The following is a 27102-nucleotide window of genomic DNA, read 5'->3' on the forward strand; positions in this document are numbered from 1 at the left end:
AATGTAGTCATGAACTAATAATTAGTATTTTCGACTTTCGAAGTGAGATAACTATATGAAGGTCTTCATCTGTACATTTTAAAACAGATTTTTATTTATTTTTATGCATCATAGTTTTTGAATTATCGTGCAAAATGTCGAAAAAATACGACTGTAGTACGGAACTCTCAATACGCGAGCCTGACTCGCACTTGGCCGGTTTTTTATTTACCATTTTAAGTGCCCATTCCAACTGTCTATCAAGAAAGTTCGTTATCTACTCGTATTAACTTAGTCCGAGAATAAGTTATTCCAAGCAGTCTCCTCCGCGAGGAACTTTAGCATAGGATCGTTATGCGTTTCGTGTATAGTAGTGAGAACATTTTTCATAATCACTTTCATCATGCGAGTGTTTACGTACATAGATGACAAAATGCCTTCTAGTAAAGAAGTTTCACTTCAAAAACATTCAAATGGTGTCGGTATACGTTTCGTCTAGAAACCATTTTCATTATATTCGTCGTCCGGCGAGCACACATACTCGTGGGCATATTACCTCAATGCCTTCTAACGCTTGTAAAGAAGTTTCGCTTCAAAAACATTCAAATGCAATGCAAGAAGGAAAAAACTAGTAAATGCTAGGTACACGCGCTGTCACACAGCGCGGTACAGGTAGGGCAGTCTGCGTCGTAACTAACACGAGCGTTTTATGAGTCAAGATGCGTCCTTAAGGAAAAGCACTTTTACGACGTAGACACCCCACCGAGAGTAATTTCATTTCATTTTGTTTCACTGCTTCCAAAGCTGCAAGTGTGCTTCAACTTTCCAGGATAAAAATCTGTTCAGACTCTTGTATTTTTAAAGGAACAAGGAACTTAGAACTGTATAGTTTCATCATGTCTGCCCGTCTATGACAACTATTTTTTATAAGTGACAGATTTTTTTCTCGCAACTTCGTCCGCGTGAATTTAGGGTTTTTATTCCCTAAAGGGGCAAACTCCGAAACGATTATGTGAAAATTCTAATGATTTCTGGGAGGTTGCCGATGAGAAATCACATTGGCCACAGAGCTAGTCTATTTATATGTATAAAAGGAAAAGGACTGACTGACTGATCTATCAACGTACAGCTGAACTACTGAACGAATTGGATTGTTTGGCATGCAGATAGATATTATGACGTAGACAGCCGCTAAGAAATGATTTTGAAAATTCAACCCCTAAGGGGGTAAAATAGGGAGTTGAAATTTGTGTAGTCCTCGTAGACGATGTCGCATGCATATAAGCCATTCCTTAAATTCACCTAAATCCACGCAAACGAAGCTAATATGAAATAGATACGATACAACAAACTAAAGCGAACACAAAGATCCACTATCTCCCGATTCCGGAAAACACCTTCATGGCTAGAACCACTCTGACATTCTAACATCCAAGGTCTATTCACTACCCAAGGTTGTTGTTGTTAACGCGCAATGAAACGGAAAACGTGGAACTGAATAAATTCTACATGTTATGTATAGGTACGAGTTTCGAAACCTTCTACATATATACTAACCTGTCGCACCTGATTTTTGATTCAGTTTTAAAATCTATTTTCAATTATTGAGCTTATTTTATAGAAAACTTGAATGTTTAAAACGTATACACATACTGTGCAAATCTAAGACTAACCATTTCTGATTTGCACATAATACAGTTACAAACAAAAACTTATTACTAACATAACGCAGGTAATAGCGCCGTTAATTTCTTAAAGCGTTCTTCATCAGGCAAGCTTTGGTACAAGGAGTCGGAGAAAAGGTGTTTAGGGTAGCACGACTACTAGCTATATTCCTGTTTATCTAGATAACTAAATATGGTTAACTAGCTTATGCACGCGACTTCGTCCGCGTCGACTACACAAATTTCAAGTCCCTATTTCACCCCCTTAGGAGTTGAAATTTCAAAAATCCTTTCTTAGCGGATGCCTACGTCATAATAGCTATCTGCATGCCATATTTCAGCCCGATCCGTCCAGTAGTTAGAGTGTGCGTTGATAGATCAGTCAGTCAGTCACTCAGCCAATCAACCACCTTTTCATAAAATAAAAGGTCGTATCGGAATGTTACATTATGGTTTACCTAAATCTTAAATATATAAAATATTTTTAAGATTTATAGCTATATATTTTAATCTTAAATACATAAAATATATTTAGGATTTAGGTAAACCATGATGTAACATTACGATACGACTATTTTATTTGTAAAAAAGAAACAACCAATTTACAACGACCAAAACTACGGAGGTCACAAAGAAAGTCTTTGCATGCATTCTTATGCTGAAATTTCGAAATTTTCTTTGTGGTCTTTCTCGAAATAAGCTACTCGTAGGTCCTGCATACATCGTGTCGCTCGAGTTCTCTCAAATCCTTAGCAAAGAGCTCGGGTCGCATGCACGTCTGACCTAGATAGATGTCCGTAAGCCTTTGTTCCTGACAACCCACCTGGGATAGACAATCTCGTTTCCACAGTTGCATCCTTTTATTTTATTTTACTCCTGAACATTGGTATTGCGACTAGAAGAATAAGTAATTGTAAAGATTTCCTATTTATTTTATTTTTTTACCATAAGAAAAGTTGAAAGTTAAACTTTTCAGTGTAAAATATTAGTCTTCTGCTTTCACTAACTTGAAACTCTTACATCTCTTCTCAAATAATATTTCGCTTTAAATTGAAAAAATACGAACAATATTATCTTAACATAAAAGATGGAAACAACGGAAGATGAAATGAACTGAAAAGTCTGTAATAGTTTCTTCGACGTTAAAAACGTCTTACAGCCGTACTGGGAGTCGCTTAATTGTTACTTAAGTTTAGTTAAAACGAGACAGAACTATATCTCTCAAATAAATCTGTCTCGTTTAAATTCAATCTTAAGTAACGATTAGCGACTCTACTAATCGTTACTTAAGTTACTTAAGGTACGGCGGCGGTTAGTATTTAATAGCATCTTATCTTAAGAGAGTACCTACCAAATAATAAAACTTTTCTTCACGAAAATTAGTGGATTCAGGCGACAAAACACCGTAGCTGTAGAAGTCACTACAAAGGCTCTATGTTCAGCAATATGAACGTCTATCGGTTAGTGACGACGACGATTAGTCGAATTAGACGAAAATTAGTACGCGGCAGAAAATAATTTACATCGACCTTTAGAAGGAGATAGCGGATTTGTAGAGCATTTTATCTGTCGTTGAGACCGACAAAACGTCATATAAACATGATTGACGGAGACAACGCTCTACAAAGCCGAAATATCACTCTGACGCCCGGTCTCCACCCAAGCTTGTAAATGACGGAGGAGGGGGAGCGGGGACCCTGAGATACAGGTTTTGCAAACTTACTTCAGAGTCCCTGGCACAATTTTTAAAAAGACCTTTGTAGAACAAATAAATCATTTTAAAAAAAAAGCGGAGAGGAGAGGAGATGTGTTCAGTCAACCAATCAGATTCATAATAAATGACGTGAAAAAATTATCACGTGACTTTTTTAAAATCTGTTTGGCCGACCGCACACATTTCTCCGCTCCGCTTACGTGAAGACCGGGCCTAAAGGCCGATGTACATTATTTTCCGCGCACTGTACTAGAGTTACTAAAGTTCTGAAACCTCCCACTTGGTTGTATTTTAAAATAAATATTATTTAATACAAGTACTCAGAAGTTATACTGACTCAACCGCCACATCGAAAATGCATTGCAGGAGTAAAGGAAGTTATAGTCGCAATAAATAATGTAGAGTTTAAACACCGAAGCCACGTCTCGGTGGTACAAACACGTTCCTCGCGTTACTTTCAGGATAAGATCGTATGAACATTTTTATGGTATGTAATTTGTACAGGCTTGGGCTTGTGTCGAGGGTATTAGATGTATTTAGTTCTGTTTACGGATCATGAATAAAATGTATATACAGAACGTTTATTACGAACTAAAACCACCCAAGTGCGAGTCAGACTCACGCACAGAGGGTTCCGTACTACTTACTACTCCGTACTTAATTAATAGCCCAATCGAAACGGAAAACAATTGAAAGAAAAAATCCATCTTCCCTAATCACCCCACAAAAGCCAAGAAAGGCAATCAAGGCAATGTGGATGTGCCACCCCGTGGTGAATATACAGGGGGTTGCCGTTTATTGGCCATCGAGACACAATGCTAACCTCATCTCATATAAGGGTGATGTTTTTGTTTTGGAATGTATTATTAAATGTTTGTACCTACATGATTTTTTGTAAAGCCCTGAATATTTTAAGATAAAAAAGAATTAAAAAAAATATTCGAACTCAATGCGCTCTAGACAATGATACCCTACAAGAAAAAAGATTATTTTTTTCGGCTCCTTCAAAAATAATTTAATTGAAATTCTAATTCAATATTCGGTTTTGGGTCAACGTTCTGTCAAATACCAGAATTTCGGGTCTGTAACTCATTTTGTCTACGAGTCAGAGACCTGTGACACGCGGACAGACAGATAGATGGACAGACAAACAGAGCAGAATGGCATTAATAGGGCTCAGTTATTACACTTTGGGTACGGAACACTAAAAGCAAACGTAGGCCTGATCGAAAACCGTCGGTTTGATCGCACTGTGAACGGCAGCGTGAATAAGTCCAATAATAAACAACATCCGATATTAGAGATTTCACTGGAAGAAGACTATAATCCTGGATTGGATGTTCCTGTGCCAGATGGCCACTTTTAAGAAATATCTGCCTGTATCAACATCCACATCTCTATACTCCAAGAACTGGGTATTAAACAACCTGGGTGTCTGGTGCACTTCGACCGTCCGCTGTGCCAGATGCCTCTTTCCACGCACATGCAAACTGTGGAACCAACTCCCATCGGCGGTGTTCCCACTAGATTACAACATGGGGTTATTCAAGGGGCGGACCAACAGATTCCTAAAAGGCCGGCAAAGCATCGGCGGTTCCTCTGGTGCTGCAAATGTTCATGGGCGGCGGTAATCACTTAACATCAGGTGACCTGCCTGCTCGTTTGCTCGCTATCTCTATTTTTAAAAAAAACTTATTTCGGCATTAGTACAGAGTCGCATACTAAAGTTCTTCGCACATGTCTCCCGGCATGACAGTGACTCCATTGAGCGCCTTGTAGTGCAGGGTACCAGAGGGCGAGGAAGGTCACCTATGTGGTGGACCGACTAAATTAAGGCCGCTATAGGCGGTCCCGTGCACGGATGTACCAGACTGTCGGCCAATGCTCGTGAGGCGTATAACATCTGCCCCCAAAAACGTCCCTTCGTGATGACCACTACCACTCTGCCAAGAGTGTTACGACGAAGAAGAAGAAGAATCAACATCCAGAATACTAAAGCTAAAGGAATATTAATGTCTTTTAGTGATGACGCAAACGACGACGTCACGAATCCGCCTAAACAACGTCTAAACAACGCCTACTTGCAAGCGCTATTAAAGTTTCAGTGATGATTTAACGAAGGTCCTAATTTGGTATTCATTGGCATACATATTTCATGAGTTGCCAGTTGAAGAGAAACAATGACGTGATGTATGGAAAGGGAAACACTTTTACTTAAACGCAAAATTCAGTTTAGTAAAATCAGTTTGAGAATACCATAAGGTCTTTAATCGTAAGGGAATGTTAGCCAGTAGAAGGTTTGTGATTATTGCATCTAATTATTGACGGGCTAAACACGAAGTAAAAGATATTTACAAGGTAAACTTCAATATGATATACCCTAAGGTTGCCTGGAAGAGATCGCTATTTTAGCGATAAGGCCGCCTATTGTACATGCTATCTTTGTTATATGTCTATTGTTTTGGTTTTGGTGTACAATAAAGCATATTTTACTTTACTTTTACTTTACTTTATGGTTATGGCTACTTTTAATAAGAATAGTCAACATCATCTGGTCCGGACGCTTGTTTTTTCTATATTTCTATATGGAGCCGAGACATGGACCCTTAAATCTGCCGACCAGAAAAGAATTCATGCCTTTGAAATTTAGTGCTGGAGACAGATACTCAACATTTCTCGGACGGAGCATAAGACCAACGCCTCCATTTTAAAAACATTGAAAATCAAGATGCGACTGTCAAACATCTGTTTGCGGCCTGAAAAAACCGGCCAAGTGCGAGTCAGGCTCGCGCAATGAGGGTTCCGTACTACAGTCTGATTTTTTCGACATTTTGCACGATAATGCAAAAACTATGATGCATAAAAATAAATAAAAATCTGTTTTAGAATGTACAGGTGAAGACCTTTCATATGATACCCCACTTGATATAGTCACTCACTTCGAAAGTTGAAAATACTAATTATTAGTTCATGACCACAGTTTAATTTTTTTTGTGTGATCTAACCCTAAATTCACGGTTTTCAGATTTTTTCCCAAATGTCAGCTATAAGAAGTACCTATCTGCCAAATTTCATGATTCTAGGTCAACGGGAAGTACCCTGTAGGTTTCTTGACAGACAGACGGACAGACAGACAGACAGACAGACAGACAGACAACAAAGTGATCCTATAAGGGTTCCGTTTTTCCTTTTGAGGTACGGAACCCTAAAAACGCGACTAGCATAGAGAAACTGCTGATCACTGGCAAGATCGGAGGAAAAAGACCCCGCGGACGAAGCCCGAGACGTTGCGCGTTGGTCTGACTAGATTCAAGAAGCGAAGAAGACACACCCTTCTGCAATGCCTTCCGTATGGCCTCCAATAGGGAACAATGGCGCCACATCGTGAAGAAGGTGATATCTCGAGGGAGCCACGATCCTCAAAATTGAGGGACCGACGCGAGAAGACGTCAACAAAATAATTAAAACTGGCTTGGAAACAGTTTTTGTAGAACAAGAAACTGTTGTTCTTTTAAAAATATAGAGTAAAAAAGCAGACTTTTTAAACCAATGTTCCTTCGTGTAAAAGTTACGGAGCTCTTTATAATGTTCGTCTGCAAATACAAACTTTGTCCATCAGTTCTCACTGAGACTATTTTAATTAAAATTCTTTCACATTCTAATGATTTTCACTCACTGTAATTAGTGCTTTACGAGGCTACGTAACGAGTCTAAAAAGAGGCAAAAAGTCACATAATTACAATTTACGTTGGAGAGAGTGCTAATGTGCAGACCTTCTACTCGTTCGAGAGCGCAATTTGTTTTGGTTTGATTCATTTATCCAACGACTTAATTAACCTCCCTTTTTGACGACCTCCCTGGCGCAGTGGTAAGCGCTGTGGTCTTATTAGTGGGAGGTTTCGGGTTCGATTCCTGGCAGGGATTTGGAATTTTATAATTTCTAAATTTCTGGTCTGGTCTGGTGGGAGGCTTCGGCCGTGGCTATAGTTACCACCATACCGGCAAAGCCGTGCCACCAAGCGATTTAGCGATCCGGTACGATGCCGTGTAAAAACCAAAGGGGCATGGGTTTATTAAAAACTGCCATACCCTTCCAGGTTAGCTCGCTTCCATCTTAGACTGCATCGTCACTTACCACCAGGTGAGATTGCAGTCAAGGGCTAACTTGTATCTGAATAAAACAAAAAAAAAGAATCTTCGTTCACATTGCTAACGGAGAGTAAGAACCTGTTTGATTGTTCCTTGAATCAAACCTTAAAGTTACAAAACAAATTTAACAATATCGGTTTCCTATTAAAAATTAACTGCAACGTAACGTTTCGGCTGTTGTTTTCGGATGGAACGGATTTACCGCAAACTTGTTTCCAAACATTTGTTTAGCGCCAGGCGATCTGTTTCGTGTGACATTGATACATTGAAAGGTTTCGTCTGACCTTCTGTCGTAGAGTGATAGTTCAGTCCATGCTTATGTACTTTAAATTAGTCACAGCCTTTAGTGATATCACGCCCCCGACGGGACGCTTCATACAAGCGAACAGATTTAAACACCTACTATTAAAAAGGACAACACTATACGTAAATCGAGCGGGACAAGGACAGAAAGGAGGCTTTACATAATAGTACTAGGCGTGCTCGGTAGGAGTGGATATCGGTTCTTTACGTAGTAATAGCATAAAATAAGAAACACGAAAATAAGTAGCTACTTTGTTTTGTGGTAAAGTATTCTTTGGTAATGCTTCGGTAGGTACCATATTTAAGCTGATAAATCAATAATCAATCTTTTTTAAGCACTACTCAGCATCCCGGGCTATTAGACTCCATATAACAGTAATTGTAAGAAGTTCTCACATCATTAATTGTACTTTATACACATAAAATGGCCGAACAAAAAAACAAAAAATACTTTAGGTAGTAGTAATATAAGTATTATAAATATTCAAGTTAGCAATTATATTAGAGTACTTCTCGTATTGATGTCTTTTTATTCTATTTTCTTTAAATTTTTTGATTTTCAGGAAAGACCAAAATCGATTGTAGTCATGTACATACCTGATAAGGGGTACAATATATGTATATACGCTTATTACTTAAATGGAACATCCGCTGCAATCCTGGCGTCATCCCAAACTGCAATATGACTCACGCAGTCACCCCAAGCAACAACATGAGCAATTCAAAAGTAGGGTGATTCATACTTTATTGTCCTTTTTATGAACTGAATGTGTAATTTACATCTATTTTTTATAATAAATATTATAATTATATTATATGTATTCAATTAAAAAATTGTAATTCTATTTGGCCTTATTTTCAGTCTGTTATTATGTAAAATTATATTGTATATTACAGTTTTATATCGCTGTTGATTGCATAAAACGAATAAAATAAAAAATAAAATAAATAAGAAAAATTCCATAGATGAATGGGATCGCATTCTGTCACATTATTATAACGACTCTTGAAATTCATTGAAGACTGAATATCACTAATCCAAGCCATCAAACTCAGTTGACATTAGTTGGTTCTACATTGCTGCTGCACTGAGCGATATATAAGTAATATTTCGTAGCAAACCTTCAATGGATTAAAAATAAATGTCGAATGAGCTTAGAAGCTTTCATTCAATGATAAACACTGAGTTAGCGAATTACCGCAGGTCAAAATATATCAACGTATTCATCATCATGATTAACCCATCGCTGGCTCACTACAGAGCACGGGTCTTTTCTCAGAGTGAGAACGGGTTTGGCCATAGTCAACCACGCTGACCATGTGCGGATTGGTAGACTTCACACACCTTTGAGAACATTATGTAGAATTCTTAGGCATGTAGGTTTCCTCACGATGTTTTCCTTCAGCGTTAAAGCAAGTGATATTTTATTACTTAAAACGCACATAACTCCGAAAAGTTAGAAGTGCGTGCCCGGGATCGAACCTCCAACCTCCAATTAGAAGGCGGATGTCCTAACCGGTTGGCTATCACAGCTTATCAACGTATTAAATTGAGTAAAATATCTAAGCATCCAAAGAACACCAACATTATTTATTTAAGACACACTAAAAATACAATTACAGAAAGCTTTTCACAAGGTAGTAAACGCCACTCTCCATAACCAAGGGTCAAATGGAGTTAATTTAAAAAGGTCTCCAGAAATACCTACGCAGTAAATTGTAGCAGCCATGGCTCGTAAAACCCCATTTGTGGGTGGTAATGTCGCCTTAATGTAGACAGATTCGTTTGAGCAAAAGAAATTATAATATTAACTAGAAATTTACGATGGTATTCTTCGTCGCAGGCGGTCCTAAAAGCATTAACTTAAGGTATAGCATAAGCGGTGATAGCCCAGTGGTTAAGACATCTACCTTCTTTCTTTTCGGGTTCAATCCCGGGCACGCATTGCATAAACAATTAAATATCACTTGCTTAAACGGTGAAGGAAAATGTCGTGAGGAAACCTGCATGCCTGAGAGTTCTCCGTGTTCTCAAAGGTGTATGAAGTCTGCCAATCCGCATTGGGACCGGGTGGCAGACTATGATCTAAGCCCTTCTCACTCTGAGACGAAACCCGGCTCAGTAGTGGGCCGGTAATGGGTTGATCATCATACATACATATACTGCCAAAATCATAACTGTTGTGAACACAACGACATTAGCATAAAATAGATCATAGACAATACACTAGGTCTGTGGTCTACTCTAGAGACATTGACAGTGATATGACAGTAATGTGACAGCCTTCCTTTTGGATTTGCTGTAGTCGGGTGAAAAGAAGAAAAGCATAGGAAGTAAGAACACTAACCTGTAGTATTGCCAGTCATCTCAATGATGCATTTGCAGTCGCGGGCGATCTCCCGCGAGTTGAAGGGGCGGACCCGCACCGCCACCTTCACCGACGACATGGCGGTGGTTTTCACACAGCCGCGCCTCTAACACATCGGTACTGAACCCGACACGCACCTGGAACGATAGGAAACTATTAAAAACATCAAACGAAAACCGAGGGTCATTCAATAAGTAAAGAGACAAATTCTGTGACAAAAGACTGTGTAGTGTGTACAATCTTTTCAGATGTGTTAGTTGGCAACCTTGGGATATACTCTGATCAGCTGTTTCATCATTTTATGTCAACATAACCTCAAAATTTTTAGTTCACCATGGCAAGTCCACTAGAAGATTGCACCTTAGAAGAGCAGCGCTCAGTCATTAGATTTTTAGTCGCAGAATGTGTAAAACCAAGCGGATTTTTTTTCTAGAATGTTGATACAGTACGGTAAAAATTGTATGAACCGTGCGAATTTTTACAAGTGGGTAGGTATTGTTAAAAAGTGGCTGAACAAGTGTAGGTGATGAACCCCGATGTGGACGTCCAGTGGAAGTTTCTGATCCCTCGTTGGAATCGAGGATTGACGGACTTATTCGTGATAACAGAAGAATTACTGTTGAAATGATAGCTGAGGAAGTTCAAGTAAGTGTTGGAACTGTTCACAATGTCATTCAGAACAATTCAAACCGTTTTTGAGCTAAAGTCATTTGTCTCTTTACTTATTGAATGACCCTAAACTAGCGGCACGCTATGATGGCCGGTTTGACGTTTGTCCGCTCATGAAGTTCCGTATTAATTGATAACGACTTTGAAGGAAATAATTGTATTACTTTATTGACGATAGTGATGTGCAGAGATTCATAAATTTTATCGAATGTAGTTTTAGGTTTAGGACTCAAAATTTATTTATTAAATTGATTTCTTAAATGTATACAAGTGTAGAAAAATCAGTTTGCACCATTTAAGGGGTGAATGTACTTGTGAATATGAACAATTTTCACTATGTGGACAAACCTCTGAAATCGCAAAAAAATATCAATAAATTTTTAAAAATGGAATCTAATACGATCGTCACATAGGATCGCTGGCTAGCACAACTACTACCTCCGGCAAACTCGCGTCAATGCTCAATGCAAAACAAAGCAGTTTCGAATTGACGTTGCTTCGAAAAGTATAAACTGTCAGTGCAATGCGATTGTGATATAGTTTTGACCTGGCTTTGGATTTCAAATATTGATACTGCATTACTGTTGACCCTTGCTCGTTAATTTGGACTCTGTTCAAGCCCTTTGTTGTGGATTTCGTCGATATGACCGAACGTACGCAGAGAACTGTTCTAAATAGTCAGACACGTGAGTTCCTAATACGCCTTCGTAACTATTTCGATCGTGAAGCTCAAAATGGAGGGCCAATTTTACCTATAACGTCAGTGGTTGAACGCGTAGCTGATGCGCTTAATATTGGACAACGAACTGTTAGACGGATAACTAAAAAAAAATATGGCGAGACTGGCACAGAAGAAAATAAACTTCACACACCAAAAAAGAGAAAACGAGCAAAACCAGTCGTAGGCATCGATAGCTTTGATGCCGATGCTATCCGAAGACATGTTTACGGCTACTATTTACAGAAGGAGTATCCAACAAGAAAAAAGTTGGTGCATTCACTGAAGGAAGCTGGATTATTCTTCGGTGGGGAAAGTTCTTTAACGAAGATTTTGAAGACCATTGGATTTCGATACAAAAAATGTAACAAACGCAAAATATTGATGGAAAGATTTGATATAGCGATGGCAAGGTATACTTTTTTACGGCAAGTGAAAGAAATCAAAAATTGGCAAAATGTTGTGTTCTTGGATGAAACATGGCTTAATGCTAACCATACTGTAGGCCGTTCTTGGAACGATGACACAGCAGCATCTACTTCCAAAGTTCCTGTAGGAAAAGGATCGCGACTTATAATTTGTCACGCCGGAACCATCAACGGGTTTGTCGAAGGTTCTCTCATGGCTTTTGCGTCAAAAACCACTGGAGACTATCATGAAGACATGAATGGAGAAAAGTTTACTGAATGGTTTACCTCAATGTTGTGTAGCCTCCCTGAACCATCTATTATAATTATGGACAACGCCCCATACCACTCGATGCAAATTGACAAGCCACCTGCCCAATCCCAAAAGAAAGCTGATATCGTCGCATGGCTTCGTAAAAATGGCGTAGATGCAAACATGAATATGTTAAAAGCGGAATTAGTACGTCTTTTAAAAGAAAACAAACCAACCAAGATCCGATACGTCATTGACGAAATAGCATTAGAACATGGGCACAGAGTTATACGGTTACCGCCTTACCATTGTGAGTATAATGCGATTGAGTTGGTGTGGGCTCAAATTAAGGGATATGCTGCAAGACACAATACAGAACCCCCATTTACCACAAAAAAAATGCTAAAATTATTAGAAGAAGCTTGTGAACATGTGACTAAAGGAGACTGGGAAAAGGTTGTGAATAGAACTGTTAAATTAATAAGGGAAGATTATGAAAGAGATGTGAAAATAGATAATATTATAGAAAACGAACATATAATTATTAATGTATGTGATGATAGCAGTGACGACAGTGAAAATAGTAGTATGGACGAATCTGATTAATTATGGCCTTTTGTGGCACCTTTTTCGGTATCTTTTGTATTCATATGTTTCTTGTGTGCATATAAAGTATGTATATTCATTTTCGTTCAAATATTCAGTTCGTTCAAATAAATTAAATAAACATATACATTTTTGTTTTATTAAACCTATTTAATCAGGTACAAAAACAAAACTTAATTGTTTTTTGTTCGAGAATAAATTGACATTCCACATCACTATTGTAATGTGTCAAACCGGCCATCATAGCGTGCCGCTAGTGTAGTATTACTTATTTATAAATAAGTAGACGGAATGACATACAAGTGAACCTTCGTGATTTTTGGCAGTGTCACAAGCAGACTTATTAAACATTACTTACTAGCTGATGCCCGCGACTTCGTACGCGTGGATTTAGGTTTTTAAAAATCCCGTGGGAACTCTTAGTTCCCACGGGATTTTTAAAAGCCTTATTCCACGCGGAAGAAGTCGCGGGCATCAGCTAGTAATATATAAATAGTTAATATCTCTATAAAAATAAATAGAGTTGAGGAGTTTATTAAACACTAAAATATACATAGTTGTGTATAAGGAAGTTTATCAAATGTATGTATGTATGTATGTATGTATGTATATACTTTATTGCACCACAGAAACACAAATGACAGGTTCCAAAAAGAAATCTTAATAAGTAGGTACAAAAGGGCGGTCTTATCGCTAAATAGCGATCTGTTCCAGACAACCTTAACGCTAGGGAAAAAACGAACAAATGGACAATGGGAGGTGGTGTAAAATAAACCTAAATACCAATAGCTAAATAAACTAAACCATATAATAAGAATATAAAATACATATTATTAATACACTAATACATACAAATAAAATATAATAGACATACATAAGACTACATAGATATATATACACATATAGATTTAAATAATAAACTATGCCGTTACTGATGATAGCAAAGAGATAGGTAATGATCTTTGACGTCAATTTTAAATTTGTTAAGGGATTCAGCACGATGGATTTGCGAGGGAAGCTCGTTCCATAAACAGATAGCAGTGACCGTGAAAGGATTCCTAAAGTATTTTATTTTGTCCGATCAAATCCTACAAACCACTGTTGAAACAGACTGACACAGCTCAAACTAAATAAAAATACTTAAATGCTTTACTGAAAATAAAACCACATTTCGCTACAAGAGCATAATTTGACTGCATGCTCCGTTGATCAAGGTTACGATCATTTCATTGCTATTTTGGAAATCAGTGAAAGGTTTAGTGTGGACCTAAGCAAAACATCTCAAGATATTGTCGGACCACTCGACATAATAATATCGATTCTGTAATATTGCAGTTTATACAAATAATCACTATCCATATTATAAATGCGAAAGTGCGTTTGTTTTAATTTTATAATTTTTATAGTGTTTTTACCTACACTTGAAGGAAATTTCTAAATAATTTAAAATACATTATCAAAAATTGCGGACAGGATTCGAACCTACGCACGCCTTAATCGATAGGTACTGAAGCGACTGTTAATGCGTTTGTTTGTTGGTTTATTGGTTTGTCCTCATGCTTATAGACCTGAAGTTTGACATAGGCTACATTTCTGGATTTTTAAAAACCTAAATCCGACCGCGGCCTTCAGCTGATAACTAGTAATCAAAAACCTACTCCTATGTACACAATTGAATAAATACAGGCATACTTCAGACACTATTGGCCTACGCCTTGACAAAGACTTTAAGACTCCTGTTAAATATTTAGAACTCGCCCAAAACATGTTAATAATCTTGATAAGATTAAACATCGCCCCCATTCTGGAATATAATCAGTGTTCATCATACTTATACAAAGAATCCTTACAAGATTTTGTATCAAAAATATGTAAATTAATGCCTTGCAGGTTCTTCTCGGTAGGAACGGCATTCCAAACCAGTGGTCAATTATTTTGACGATTCAAAAGCACATGTAAAAGTGTATTTGAGTAAAAAATATATTCTATTCTATTTCTTTTGTATTTGCCTACGAATAGAACGAAGGTATATGACCTTCGTTATAATGCACCGTACAATTTTGAGAGACCCTTACACTTTCAAGATTTCCGTCTGTCTGTAGAAAAGAGTCCTCTGCATCTTGCTCTCTTGAGTTTATGTATGAATACTATTTGTGGTATTTCTTTTTTGTACCGTTTACAGCTTTTTACTTTATCCTTTTTCTTGTTATTGCATTAAATATACAAAGTGTTACGTTTTCCTCAAAGTTTTTAGCATTTGGCAGGCAATCAAAACGAAATATTTTCTATAATCTAATTTAAATAAATAGCTACTGCTCAAAACTTTAAAAAAAATGGGCCGAATTGAGATAACCTTATTTTTTTCGAAATCGATTGAAAATCTCACATAAAAGTAGAAAGAAAAACAAACCTTAGCATATCAAATCAACAATGTTCTTTCCAACAAAAAAGTTTTAATCCAAAATTGCAAAACATACATTCACAGTCAAATTATAAACACTGTAAGACGAAAAAAGATATACTTTAATATAAATAAAAGTTATGGCACTAATCAAAATAAAATTACACAAAGTATAAAACTTTATGAAAGTCGTGCCCTAAAAACGTAAATTAAGGTTAATAAGAGAGCTGAATTAATTTTGAAAATATCTCGACGTCCAACCTCGTTTAGTTATATTTTTAAAAGCTTTCGCGTTGGAAATGAAAGGAAATCCTTTAAGTGACCCAGTAGCAGCTGTGAAAGCAAATAATGAGGCTCGCTCAACTAACGAACTAGGAGTTTAATTTAAACCGCGTTTGCTTCTGAAAACTCGTAGCTCATTATTTTGTTTGGCTCAAAGTATTTTTAGTGTACTGTAACAAAAGTGCTTATTTTGCTTCTTTTCTCGTTACCTACCCATTTTGTACCATTGTACAACATTGTGCGGTACGCGGTAGAAAATAATGTACATCGACCTTTAGAAGGAGATAGCGGATTTGTAGAGCATTGTCTCTGTCGTTGAGACCGACAAAACACCATATGGGTACAAGTGACAGAGATAACGCACAAAGCCTAAATCTCATTCTAAAGGCCGATGTACATCACTTTCTGCTGCGAACTGTAGTATTCTAACAAAATCATACAGAAGCGAGTCAAGTAGGTATTTCATGTAACAACATTTGCTATTATATGCATAACTAGTTTTCCTATTACAGTAGAGATCATTAAATAGTCTCTACTGAAATAGGAATGTTGCTGAGTGTGGAAAATATAATATTGAGATACAATAATATTGATTTGAAGATTCAAAGATATTTAATAACGTCAAAATATGCAATGAAATAATGACTAGAACATATTATTAAAATTTGAACTGGCAGGTGTTAATAATTAATGACGTAATGTTTGGAAATAATATATCTAAGTAAAAAATTAATTATTATTAATTATACTATTTTCCTTTCACGAACTTCAAATGAATACAAAAAAATGCAATAAATTTAAGATTACGTAAAATTATTTGGATAGCAAATGTGTTATTTTATTATTAGCAATGTAACTATATTCTGGGTTAGACCTAGACTTAAGTAATATAACTTAATCTATATTGATAATTTGAGACACTTTGTTAAGTATTCTTTGAAAAGCCTTTGTAAATAATAAAACATTGGGAGGAATTAGGGTAAAATAGCGGGTCAAGATCCGTTAGTCTGTTTCGCCTGTCACGGTCCGGATGGCATCTGAGCCAGCGGCGCGTCGACTGATTGTTCACTAAGGTCATCGATCATTGATTTTCTTTCTGTATTTTGGTATTATTCAAATTAATCCAGTATATTTGCTACTTTAAAATTAACATCTAGGTACGCCACGGTTCTTATTGAATCCTGTTTGAAAACAAAATAGCATAGCTTAACATATTATCATCTAAATCTTCAATAAAACTATGTTTTTGTCTTAAATTACATAAGTGTAGATTGGTGAAATTAGTGTAATTAAAATAAATTGTAATGATCTATCGTTACTTGTTTAATAAATAACAGAACGAAATATGTTACCTACCACTGAATAAGGAGATCACAATAACGGAATAGAAGCACTCAAACAAAAGAAGAATAAGCACTTAGAAGCAACAATTAAAATTCGAAATCACTTTCACAACAGACGCAAAATCACACAATTTCCTTTATAACTAACATATTACATGTATCAATCACAATCGTGAGCGACATACGCATGGCTCCGACACGATTTACGAGCAAAACTCAGTTGCTTACGGTATAAGGTTCGCGTACAAAATGGTGAATGTTTCCTGAAAACGATCCTCGCGTGCCGTAACTGGGGACGGTTGGCTGAACACCGAGTCGAAAGTACCGGCGCCACGGCCGCTGCACTGCCCACGCACTTACGTAATATGCACTGCAACCTACATCTCAATCGAATCGCCTGCGATGCTTCAGGAGATCGAAGAGGCGGCCATGAAAACGTGTCGCCGCAGAGATGACTCACCGAGCACACGGGCGCCCTCTGCCCATTTCAGATCCGGGAAAAGCACATCTGAAGCTTTTAACCTTGGTCGGTGACTCTAGTGGGATGGGTGCGAGCCGCTGGGGACTTACCCTTGTCTGGTGGACGAGGGTGTAGATTAGTGGCGCTCCTGTTTGTTTTCAGGGGTGCTTCAGAGCAGGGCGCTCCGGTCAAGTCGCAGCGTCGGTCGGCATGGCGTCGCCGATGTATGCGCGGTGCGACTGCGGGCTCACGGCGAAGGCATCGGCGGAGCCGCCACGGCGCATGCGTGGTACCCTTCCAGGGCCTTCGATCTAACGCCGCGGTGCGCGAGGCCGCCACTGCGCAGCTCGCACCGCAAACAACCTTAAAGGCTCTCACCCATTGATGAATAAGACCGTTGCCTTATTAGCTTACTAATAAAGCTCACTAATGGAAAAGGCCCAAAATTGCATGTTTATAGATCATAAACACGTTTGCTACACCTCATCATTTCTCCATCAGCTTGAGAACTTACTTTTGTCACACCGACGTAAGCCAGTTACATTTAACAGCGAGCAACACTGCGAATTTAATCGCTAGTGAATGTAGAGCTTTACAAGTCTACACCTCTAGTCCATTTCAGATGCTCTACTCCCGGAGCGCAGCTGAATTAAACATAATTAACGTGTTAGATTTCTTTTTTGAATCACACATTTCATCGCGTAGGCTGAAAGGAAAATGGATTAGGTACGCGTTAGCGCTTTCTCTCTTTTCGTCACTCAATTTTCAGCTTATATTAGCTCCACCACTTAGCTTTTGATTTGAGTAGCATTTTGAATGAAAAATTTACAATTTGTATTTGTAGATCATTTATTTCGTAATATCTCTTTCATCTATCTATGCGTTTATAATTTCTTAAATTGGCCACCATGATTTAAGAAATTTCACGAGGAAGGTTTATAACGCATAATATATTCTCAGTTAGTCTGCATAAAGATAAGCCCACTCTTGCGAAGCCGAGAATATTAGACATGGCCGAGCATGTCAGGTATTTATTAAATTAAAGAGTGATTTTTGTCGCATAGTCCAAATTATATTAAACTAAGGATCTTCAAAAATATGGGAGACAAAAAGCAACCCCTAAGAGTACACCAAAAGTCTTGTAATTTAATAAATTCCTTAATACAAGTAAAGGAAACTCCACGAAGCTGAAATGAAACTTATTAGTACCTAGATCACGTATGCTTTGATTTCAGCCGCCCCATCAAGTAGATGGGTCGTGAGAGAGCCAAATTTGCATTTTGGACAGGTAGGTACGAACGCCTGAATCTTATTAAAAGTACAAGAGAGTTTTCAAGCATCATACATCCCCGATCGCAACTACCAGATTGTCTTGCTAAAGTTTCTTCCATAGTGCAATGGCGTAAAAGGGACTATTGGAATAGATGTAATATTACGGGGATGTAATAAATGTAGATGTATATTGATGTATTATTAGGTATATTGTGTTATATTTATTTTTTTAGTTTTAGTTTCTTTGTTTTTTGTCATGTTATGTAATATTTTTTGTGTGCAATAAAGTATTTCTATCTATCTATCTATCTACGGCTCACTTGCGGCAAACTGCTTAATCTGGTTTATTTAAATTTTGTAATGCTGTCACTTTGTAAAATAGTGTATATGTAAGTGTATTCCCGGATGGCCATAAAAAGGGCAGAGATAGAAACTTAAACACATTTAAAAGGTTGGTACAAGTTTCGACCTTAGGGTAAGTATGAAAATTTTGTTGATAAACAAATTCAAAGATATTCTTCTTAGAAGTAGATCGTCAAGACCGTCATCAATCATAGAATACAAAAGAAACTTGAAAGGAAAATTGGGATCCCCGAACCCTTGAATAAAGGCTGAACAAAACAGAACTCGTGACGGGAACGCAGCGTGAGGGTAACGTAAGTATAGCCCGCGCAAAGGTAATAGTCATCTTTGAACTTAACCGCCAGTCGCGTCGCAACAGCATTTTATAAGGCGTCAGTGGAGCGCCACGCTGCATCCCGCGTTCACCATCTGCATTAGTGTGAGTGCTACATCCGTACATATTACACGAGCGCACGGAACAATACCTGTGCGAGCTCTTGCGTCTGTGTGCACTTGCATCGTAGGTCAAATGCGACTAATTAATTGCCGGTAACTATACCTAAAGTTATGATACAAGGAACTGTATAAAGCCGTTCACACTGAGAAGCACGCATTGATGGTGTCGCTTTCAAGAAGTCGCGCGCCGAGCATCACGCGCTGATGTTCGACGCGCTTCATTAAGTTTCTTGTATTGAAAAATACAATTATCTTAGGCATCCATTTAGACGATCAAATCCGTCAATCTTCAATCTCCTGACTGAGTGATCTATCAACGCACAGCTCAAACCACTGGACGGATCGAGCTGAAATTTGGCATGCACATAGCTATTACGACGTAAACATCCGCTAAGATAGGATTTTTGAAATTTCAACCTCTAAGGGGGTAAAATAGGGGGGAAAATACACTCCACGCGGACGAAGTCGCGATCATAAGCTAGTCATGATTAAGACGGATGATTGTTCAGAAATGACTGTGTGATGATTGATTGACTGCATGACTGTAACTGACATCAAAACCTATCGTTTGGTGGACGCCTAGCCCGCGTTTTCAGCGTGAACGTCGTGCAGTTTCCGTCGTGAGTTGTGTTTCTTGCAGACCTAACCTGTAAATAATGAAAGGCGGAGGGTCAAGGAACGAACCTAAGTACACAATAATCGGCACCAAGCGATGACGCAACGCCCACGTATTGATTGGATTCGGAAACTGTAATTCTTTGCCTCCTCCATGTCTACTGTCTACGACTGTCTAGGACTTTATGGTATACTAGTTGATGCCCGCGACCACCAAAGGGCCCAAAGTAACATCTCGAACCTTTTTAGTTTCGGGAACCTGCCTCTATGATTGATAGTTTTTTAAAAGCCAGAGTTCTGAGACACTCCAGTAAATGTTCCATATTCACGAAGTTACTAAATTTTCCTGAAAGAAAACCTTTTGAGTTCCTAAGTAAGGTATGTTATGCTTCGCTGGGTGTGGCATGTGGCAAATATTTTTTTCTTTTCCCTTCTTTTTTTCTTTTTATTTAGAAACGTGCAAATTGATGCATAAGTTTTTCCTACTACTTCGGTACTTTTAGAATTACCTACTTCTATCAAAAGCTGACATATTTTCTACCTATTATTATCGGACTAGTTTCCGAATGAAAGTTGCAGTTAATACCATCGATTGTGACTCCCGAGCGAATCTAAAAGCCTTTTCGCCAACGATACTTGGCAGCCATTTTGAAATACAAGCCAATAATGCACTAGACGTGCACATTTTTCATCTTACTTTTCACATACCTCTTCAAATAGTGAGAGCAAAGCCATATTTTTACATACTAAATTGGTTCTACCTGGTCTGGTGGGAGGCTCCGGCCATGGCTATTTACCATTTCACCGGCTAAGCTGTGTCACCAAGCAATTTCGCGTGACAGTAAGATCACACGAGTAGAGAATATCTACTCGTGTGGTAAGATGCCATGTAGAACCTCATTTAAAAGTAAAGGTATAATCAAATCTGCCATATTCCCTCTAACCTCAGGTTAGCCCGCTCCCATCTAGACTGCATCATAGCTTACCACCAGATCAGTCCCATGAAATGAAATGAAATGAAATGTACCTATTTATTTCATGTAGGACAACCTTTTCCAGTCAAGACATGTCAAGATAGCCGCCGTCAGAAAGCAGATTCTACTGAAAAATGAAATAAAATATATACCTACAACTACATATATATTTTATGTCAAGACTTTACCTCTATTTGTACCATATTTGTACACAAACGATATATTGTAAATGACCATAAACGTATATGGTCAGATCTCAGTCAAAGGCTAGCTTGTGATCGAATAGAAATAATAAAATATACCACCACTGCCAGACGTAGACATTTCTATACAGTATTTTTAACTGTTGCTTCACTAACTTATTGCACGAGCGACGCAAACTGTTTTTTACTGAAAGCCTCTCACTATATTACATTATAAAAAACCTCACCGCGCTTAATAGCACCGCCCACGGCAATACGAGAGCTTTTTACTGTTGCCTTTAATGGACCTAGAAAATACATGCATTAACAGAAGCAGGCTAGATAGGTACACTGATATGTTGAATGATGTTTTTAGCAAAAAAATACAAAGAACATCTCAAAAAATATAGAACTTATTAACTATTAAATTAATCCATTTCTAAATATATAAAAGGAAAAGGTGACTGACTGACGGATCTATCAACGCACAGCTCAAACTACTTGACGGATCGGGCTCAAATTTGGCATGCAGATAGCTATTTTGACGTAGGCATCCGCTAAGAAAGGGTTTTTGAAAATTCCACCCCTAAGGGGGTGAAATAGGTGTTTAAAATTTGTGTAATCCACGCGGACGAAGTCGCTAGCATAAATTAGTTAATATTATAAATGCGAAAGTGTGTCTGTCTGCTGCTAACTTTTCACGACCCATCCGTTTAACCGATCTCGACGAATTATGTTTATAGTACAAATATATAGCTGGCTGACTACTTTTTGGTCCGGAAAATTGAAGAGTTCCCACGGTATATTTAAAAACCTAAGCAGCATCATTTATTTGGTAGATATAAAGATCCTGCAAATCGGAGACGAATATAGACTACTTTTTATCCCTGAAAGAGAACATCACTCAAACAAAAACTTCGCGGACGAAGTCGCGGGCATTATCTAGTAAAAAACAACTTACTCGCAAACATCAATCTAATGGATGAATCACATTCAGTGTCTGGTACGGAACCCTACAACGCAACCCTTGTACATGGGCCCTTCGAATCAACCGGAACGATTTAGCGGAACAAAACAAGTAGGCGTTGAGAATTTTCGCCCAAATAAAACGCCAACAATTGCCGGAAGGAACGCCTCATTTGACCGTCGCTGTACGAGGCGTGAATTACCATTTTGATATCAGCTATCACGTAAAAATGTACGCGTAAATAAAACGCTGGGGGGATAAGGAAAACGTCTGAAAATTACTAAACCTGGAGGAATTTTATATTCTCTTAGGCAAAGTAGAATTAAATGGAACGAATGTTAATTAACTAAAGCGTTACATTCTCACTCGTATTATGCCAATAAAGTGAACTAAGCCAAAATGAAGGGTTATGTATTTGACCTATTGACCTATATGTGTGTATGTCCGTTCCTATGTCCGCTCGTAGCTACTCAACGGCTCAACCAATTTTGATAACATAAATGATTCTTCTTGATTGCGCGAATGTCACTGGGTCCATAATATTAAAAAAATCTAAACGGCAAATTTTATGCAATTTAATGTGCCGGCTAAAAAAGATGCAATGCAAACCACATGCGAGCGGAGTTAGGGACGGACATACGTGCAGGTCAAAAACATAACCCTCCTTTTGGGCTTCGCCGCAGTCGGGCACAAATAACCAGCTCTTAGTTTTAAGATGTGATGTGATGTGTGGCACAGTTTTGTAAATAAACGTCTTTTCTTTCTTTCAAAATGCCAACCTCAGTTATGCATTACACAACAAGGAACCATAACAACCTAGTCATCAAATAGTTTCCCAGCGGAGTGGCCACAAATAATGCAATAAGGCAATGAAATTGAAGTCCAGCCCAGAGGAATACCTGATTTCCACTCCGCAAACAATGTAGAGCCATATTGTTTGATAGGAGATTCTCGAGTAAAAGCCCCGATAGACACACAGCGTGACGGTAGCAGCGGGGTGATTCGCTTACGCAGTGATCAACACTGAACAATAGCCACTGAGCCCATTTGACAATTATTTTTAATGCATTGAAGATTTTCTAAGAAAATATATTTTAATATCACTCAGTGAAGCAGGAATGTAGAACCAACCAATGTCAAATGAGCTCGATGTCTATCATTTAGTGTTGACCACTGAGTTAATGAATTACCGCTGTAGGGAAAAATGTCACACTGAACTGAACGCATATGCAATTCGTACATATGTAATTTATACATATAGTACACGATAGATCGAGATGGCAATCGGCGAGGGAACGCCCCGCACGGTGCACACCCCCCACGCTAAACCGGTGCAGGCGAGCGCGAGTGACGTACGGGTTTGCGGTGCGTCCCCCCTGCCTCATACCCCGACTGCCATCTCGACCTGTCGCGGACTATACATATCAAACAGTACTGTGACTGACAGACAACGAACAACCTAAACCGTTGCATATAGAGATTTGAAAGGAGAATATATTCCGTGAGTACCTTGCAGACTTGCAATCTTAAGAAGTGCACTCAGAAGTAAATTCACGTGGAAAAAGTTACGGGAAGTTACTTTTTAACCGACTTCCAAAAAGGAGGTGGTTCTCAATTCGGCCAGTTTTTTTTTTCGACTTTTTTTAATGTATTTATTTAAAACGATATAGGCTGACTAAGTCAAGCCAAAGGTAAAAAGTTAAGACTGTATTCAAAGTATGGTCTGTTGACGGTGCCATCGCGCGTTGTTTCTATCCAAGTCCTTATATTCCTATCCAGTAACACGAGTAGGGAAACGTAATAAAAGTTTGAACAGGTGCTTTGATCAGAAAAGTAATAATTGAGCTTTCTATTACATTTTGATTTATAGCGAAAAGATGTAGATCATCATCATCATCAACCGATAGACGTCCACTGCTGGACATAGGTCTCTTGTAGGGGCTTCCACACGCCACGGTCTTGCGCCGCATGAATCCAGCGGCTCCCTGCGATTCATCTGATGTCGTCCGTGCACCTAGTGAGGGGGTCTTCCAACACTAGATATTATACTTCCAAGATGTAGATATTATGTTTGATAAAATGTCCTCAATTTCTGTCCCTCTCGGTATTACCACGGTAATATTACCGTGGTAATACTAACGTACTGTATCTTCCTCGGTTCTAATACATAGATGCCGTAACGGAAGGTGGTCGAGGAAATACTTGTATCGATTTTCTGCATATACATGGTTAGGTATTTCCACGGTACAACATCTTTGTTACTTGAAACATATTGTATACTAGTAAATGTTTGCGACTTCACGTGTTCACTTAGGGTTTTTGAAATCCCACTACAACTTGTGAGCGGGTAAACTCCTCGATTTTCCGCGATTTAAAGTAGCCTGTTGCCGTCTCCGAAATGTACGCTATCTCCGTACCTTACGTCAAAATCGGTCAAACGATTAATAGGGCGATTGTCTAAAACCTGCATCAATCATTATTACAATCTGAATTGTTCTGATTGGCTGAACTTGTGCGATTCTTGTTGCAACAATGCATTGTGGCCAATAGTGAGCGAGCATTAACCAATCAGAGATGATTGCGATCGTGACATTGTAGCTGTCAAACAACCGCGGTAGGGCCACGGGTGGGCCGTTAAAAGGTTACAGATAGACAAACACATTTTCGCATTTATAATATTAGTATGGATATATCTGTTATCTGATTGAGTTGAAACTTTATACAGTTGTTGGAACTTGCGTAAAGGTTTCGGAGATAGGTACTTAAGTACCATCAACGTATTAAATATAAACGCTGGCGTGCAAGTCGCACTGCAAATACTATACAAAAAATGCGAAAGTGAGTTTGTTTGTTCATTTTTCCTTCAATCAGGTTGCAACGGAGCAAGGAATCGACGTAATTTTTTTGCACTGACACAGTTAAAGACCTGAAGAGTGATATTTATTTTTTTTAAATACTGATATAGGCTACTTTTTATCCCGGATAATTAACGGAATATCAAAGATTCCGACGTAATATTTAAAAACCTACATCACAGCAGACGAAGTCGTGGTAAGTGTGAAGACTTGGGACATTCAAGCAAGTGACGTAAATATCACGTAATTAATTAATGTTTACTAAAAGATAGGCACTAATTAATCAGAAGTGGGATATAGCCATTAAACTTCATCGTCTTTAGAAAGTGTCTATCCGCAAGTAAATTGCTGCAATTTATCTGACAGACAATGTAATTAGAACAGGAGCTTATTGTAACAAGGCTTTTGAGACTTGTTTATTAGAGATACTTCGCCGAATAAAGGTCAAAACTCTGTCGCAAGGTGTAGTATTTTAGTTTCATCTTGTATTCTTCTAAATTTTTAAGCGACTTCCAAAAAGGAGGTGGTTTTCAATTCGGCCCGTTTTTATTTTTTATTTTAAATGTGTGTAAACCGATTTTTTCGAAGTTTCTGGACTGATTTGCAATTTTTTTAGGGGTTCCGTACCTCAAAAGGAATAACGGAACCCTTATAAGATCTTAAAAACTGACTTCCAGAACATACATACACGTGTAGAAACAAAAGTTATTTTATAAACTTTTTAGTGGTTTTGGAAGTCGGTTTTTTTATATAAAAAAATTATTTTTATTCAGTACAGGCGCACGCTTGACGGAAAAATTACATAAGGTTGTTGGTCCGATTCGGAAGACTCACCAAGTACCTCATTATTATCGACGATGCAGTTACAATTCTAGATACACATTCATTCAGATTCTCTAAACTAAACTAAATTAACAGGTCTAAATCTAGTGCTATCCTTTTCCGCAAGCAACATTATGAAAGGGCTAGCAATAGATTTAGACGTGTCATTTTAGTTTAGTTTAGATATTGTGTACAACGGAATTAGCCACATTGGTCTCTATAGCTCTATTTTTAATGCAAACTAGACGTTAGTAAATAGGCTCAAAAAATAAAAAATAAATTGTTCATGAGGCAATGGTTTAAATTTTTAAATTAAAGTATCTTGAAACACAAAGCACGCCAGGACGTAAGAACAGAGTAAAACATATTGTTGAATAAAATATTGATTAAAAGATAAAAGCACAGCTACATTTTACTCGCCTCAGCGCTCGCTGAGAGAAGAATTTAGGTCAACGGTATTCGGTCCCAAGGGTGAGCATCAAACTCAACCATGAAACCTCTAAAAGGCCTGTAATGTAAATCGGGATTTCATAAAGGTATTAATTGATAATGATTGATGATAGAATCCCTTTATTCCTCCACGGCACTCTTTACTATTCCATTGACTTGTTTTAGAGTATTGCCTCAGCGCTCACTGAGAGAAGAATTTAGGTCAACGGTATTCGGACCCGAGGATGAGCATCAAATTCAACCATGAAGCCTCTAAAAGGCCTGTAATGTAAATCGGGGTTTCATAATGGTATTAATTGATAATGACTGATGATGGGATCCCTTTATTCCTCCAAGGCACACTTTACTATTCCATTGACTTGTTTTAGAGTATTGCCTCGGCGCTCTCTGAGAGGAGAATTTAGGTCAACGGTATTCGGACCCGAGGATGAGCATCAAATTCAACCATGAAGCCTCTAAAAGGCCTGTAATGTAAATCGGGGTTTCATAAAGGTTAATTGATAATGATTGATGATAGAATCCCTTTATTCATCTAAGGCACACTTTACTATTCCATTGACTTGTTTTAGAGTATTGCCTCGGCGCTCTCTGAGAGGAGAATTTAGGTCAACGGTATTCGGTCCCGAGGGTGAGCATCAAATTCAACCATGAAGCCTCTAAAAGGCCTGTAATGTAAATCTGGGTTTGATAATGGTATTAATTGATAATGATTGATGATAGAATCCCTTTATTCCTCCAAGGCACACTTTACTATTCCATTGACTTGTTTTAGAGTATTGCCTCGGCGCTCTCTGAGAGGAGAATTTAGGTCAACGGTATTCGGTCCCGAGGGTAAGCATCAAATTCAACC

The 27102-nt window shown here is 38.1% G+C and overlaps 1 protein-coding gene across 14 annotated transcripts in view; it reads right to left on the reverse strand.

The window, feature by feature from the left end:
* The window catches only part of unc-104 (kinesin family member unc-104), a 120413-nt gene that overhangs the window by 47215 nt on the left and 46096 nt on the right, over window positions 1–27102 (reverse strand). For 12 of the 14 annotated variants that reach the window (XM_069504850.1, XM_069504845.1, XM_069504859.1 and 9 more), the window contains one exon: window positions 10158–10315. In XM_069504850.1, coding sequence (XP_069360951.1) covers window positions 10158–10257 — 100 coding nt within the window. In that variant the 5' untranslated portion in view covers window positions 10258–10315. Of the gene's footprint in view, window positions 1–10157; window positions 10316–16870; window positions 17097–17427; window positions 17552–27102 lie in introns of those variants that run through there. The other 2 variants (XM_069504846.1, XM_069504847.1) reach the window with 2 other exon arrangements.

The sequence above is a fragment of the Maniola hyperantus genome, chromosome 19 (assembly GCF_902806685.2).
Source record: "Maniola hyperantus chromosome 19, iAphHyp1.2, whole genome shotgun sequence".
NCBI classification, from domain to species: Eukaryota; Metazoa; Arthropoda; class Insecta; order Lepidoptera; family Nymphalidae; genus Maniola; species Maniola hyperantus.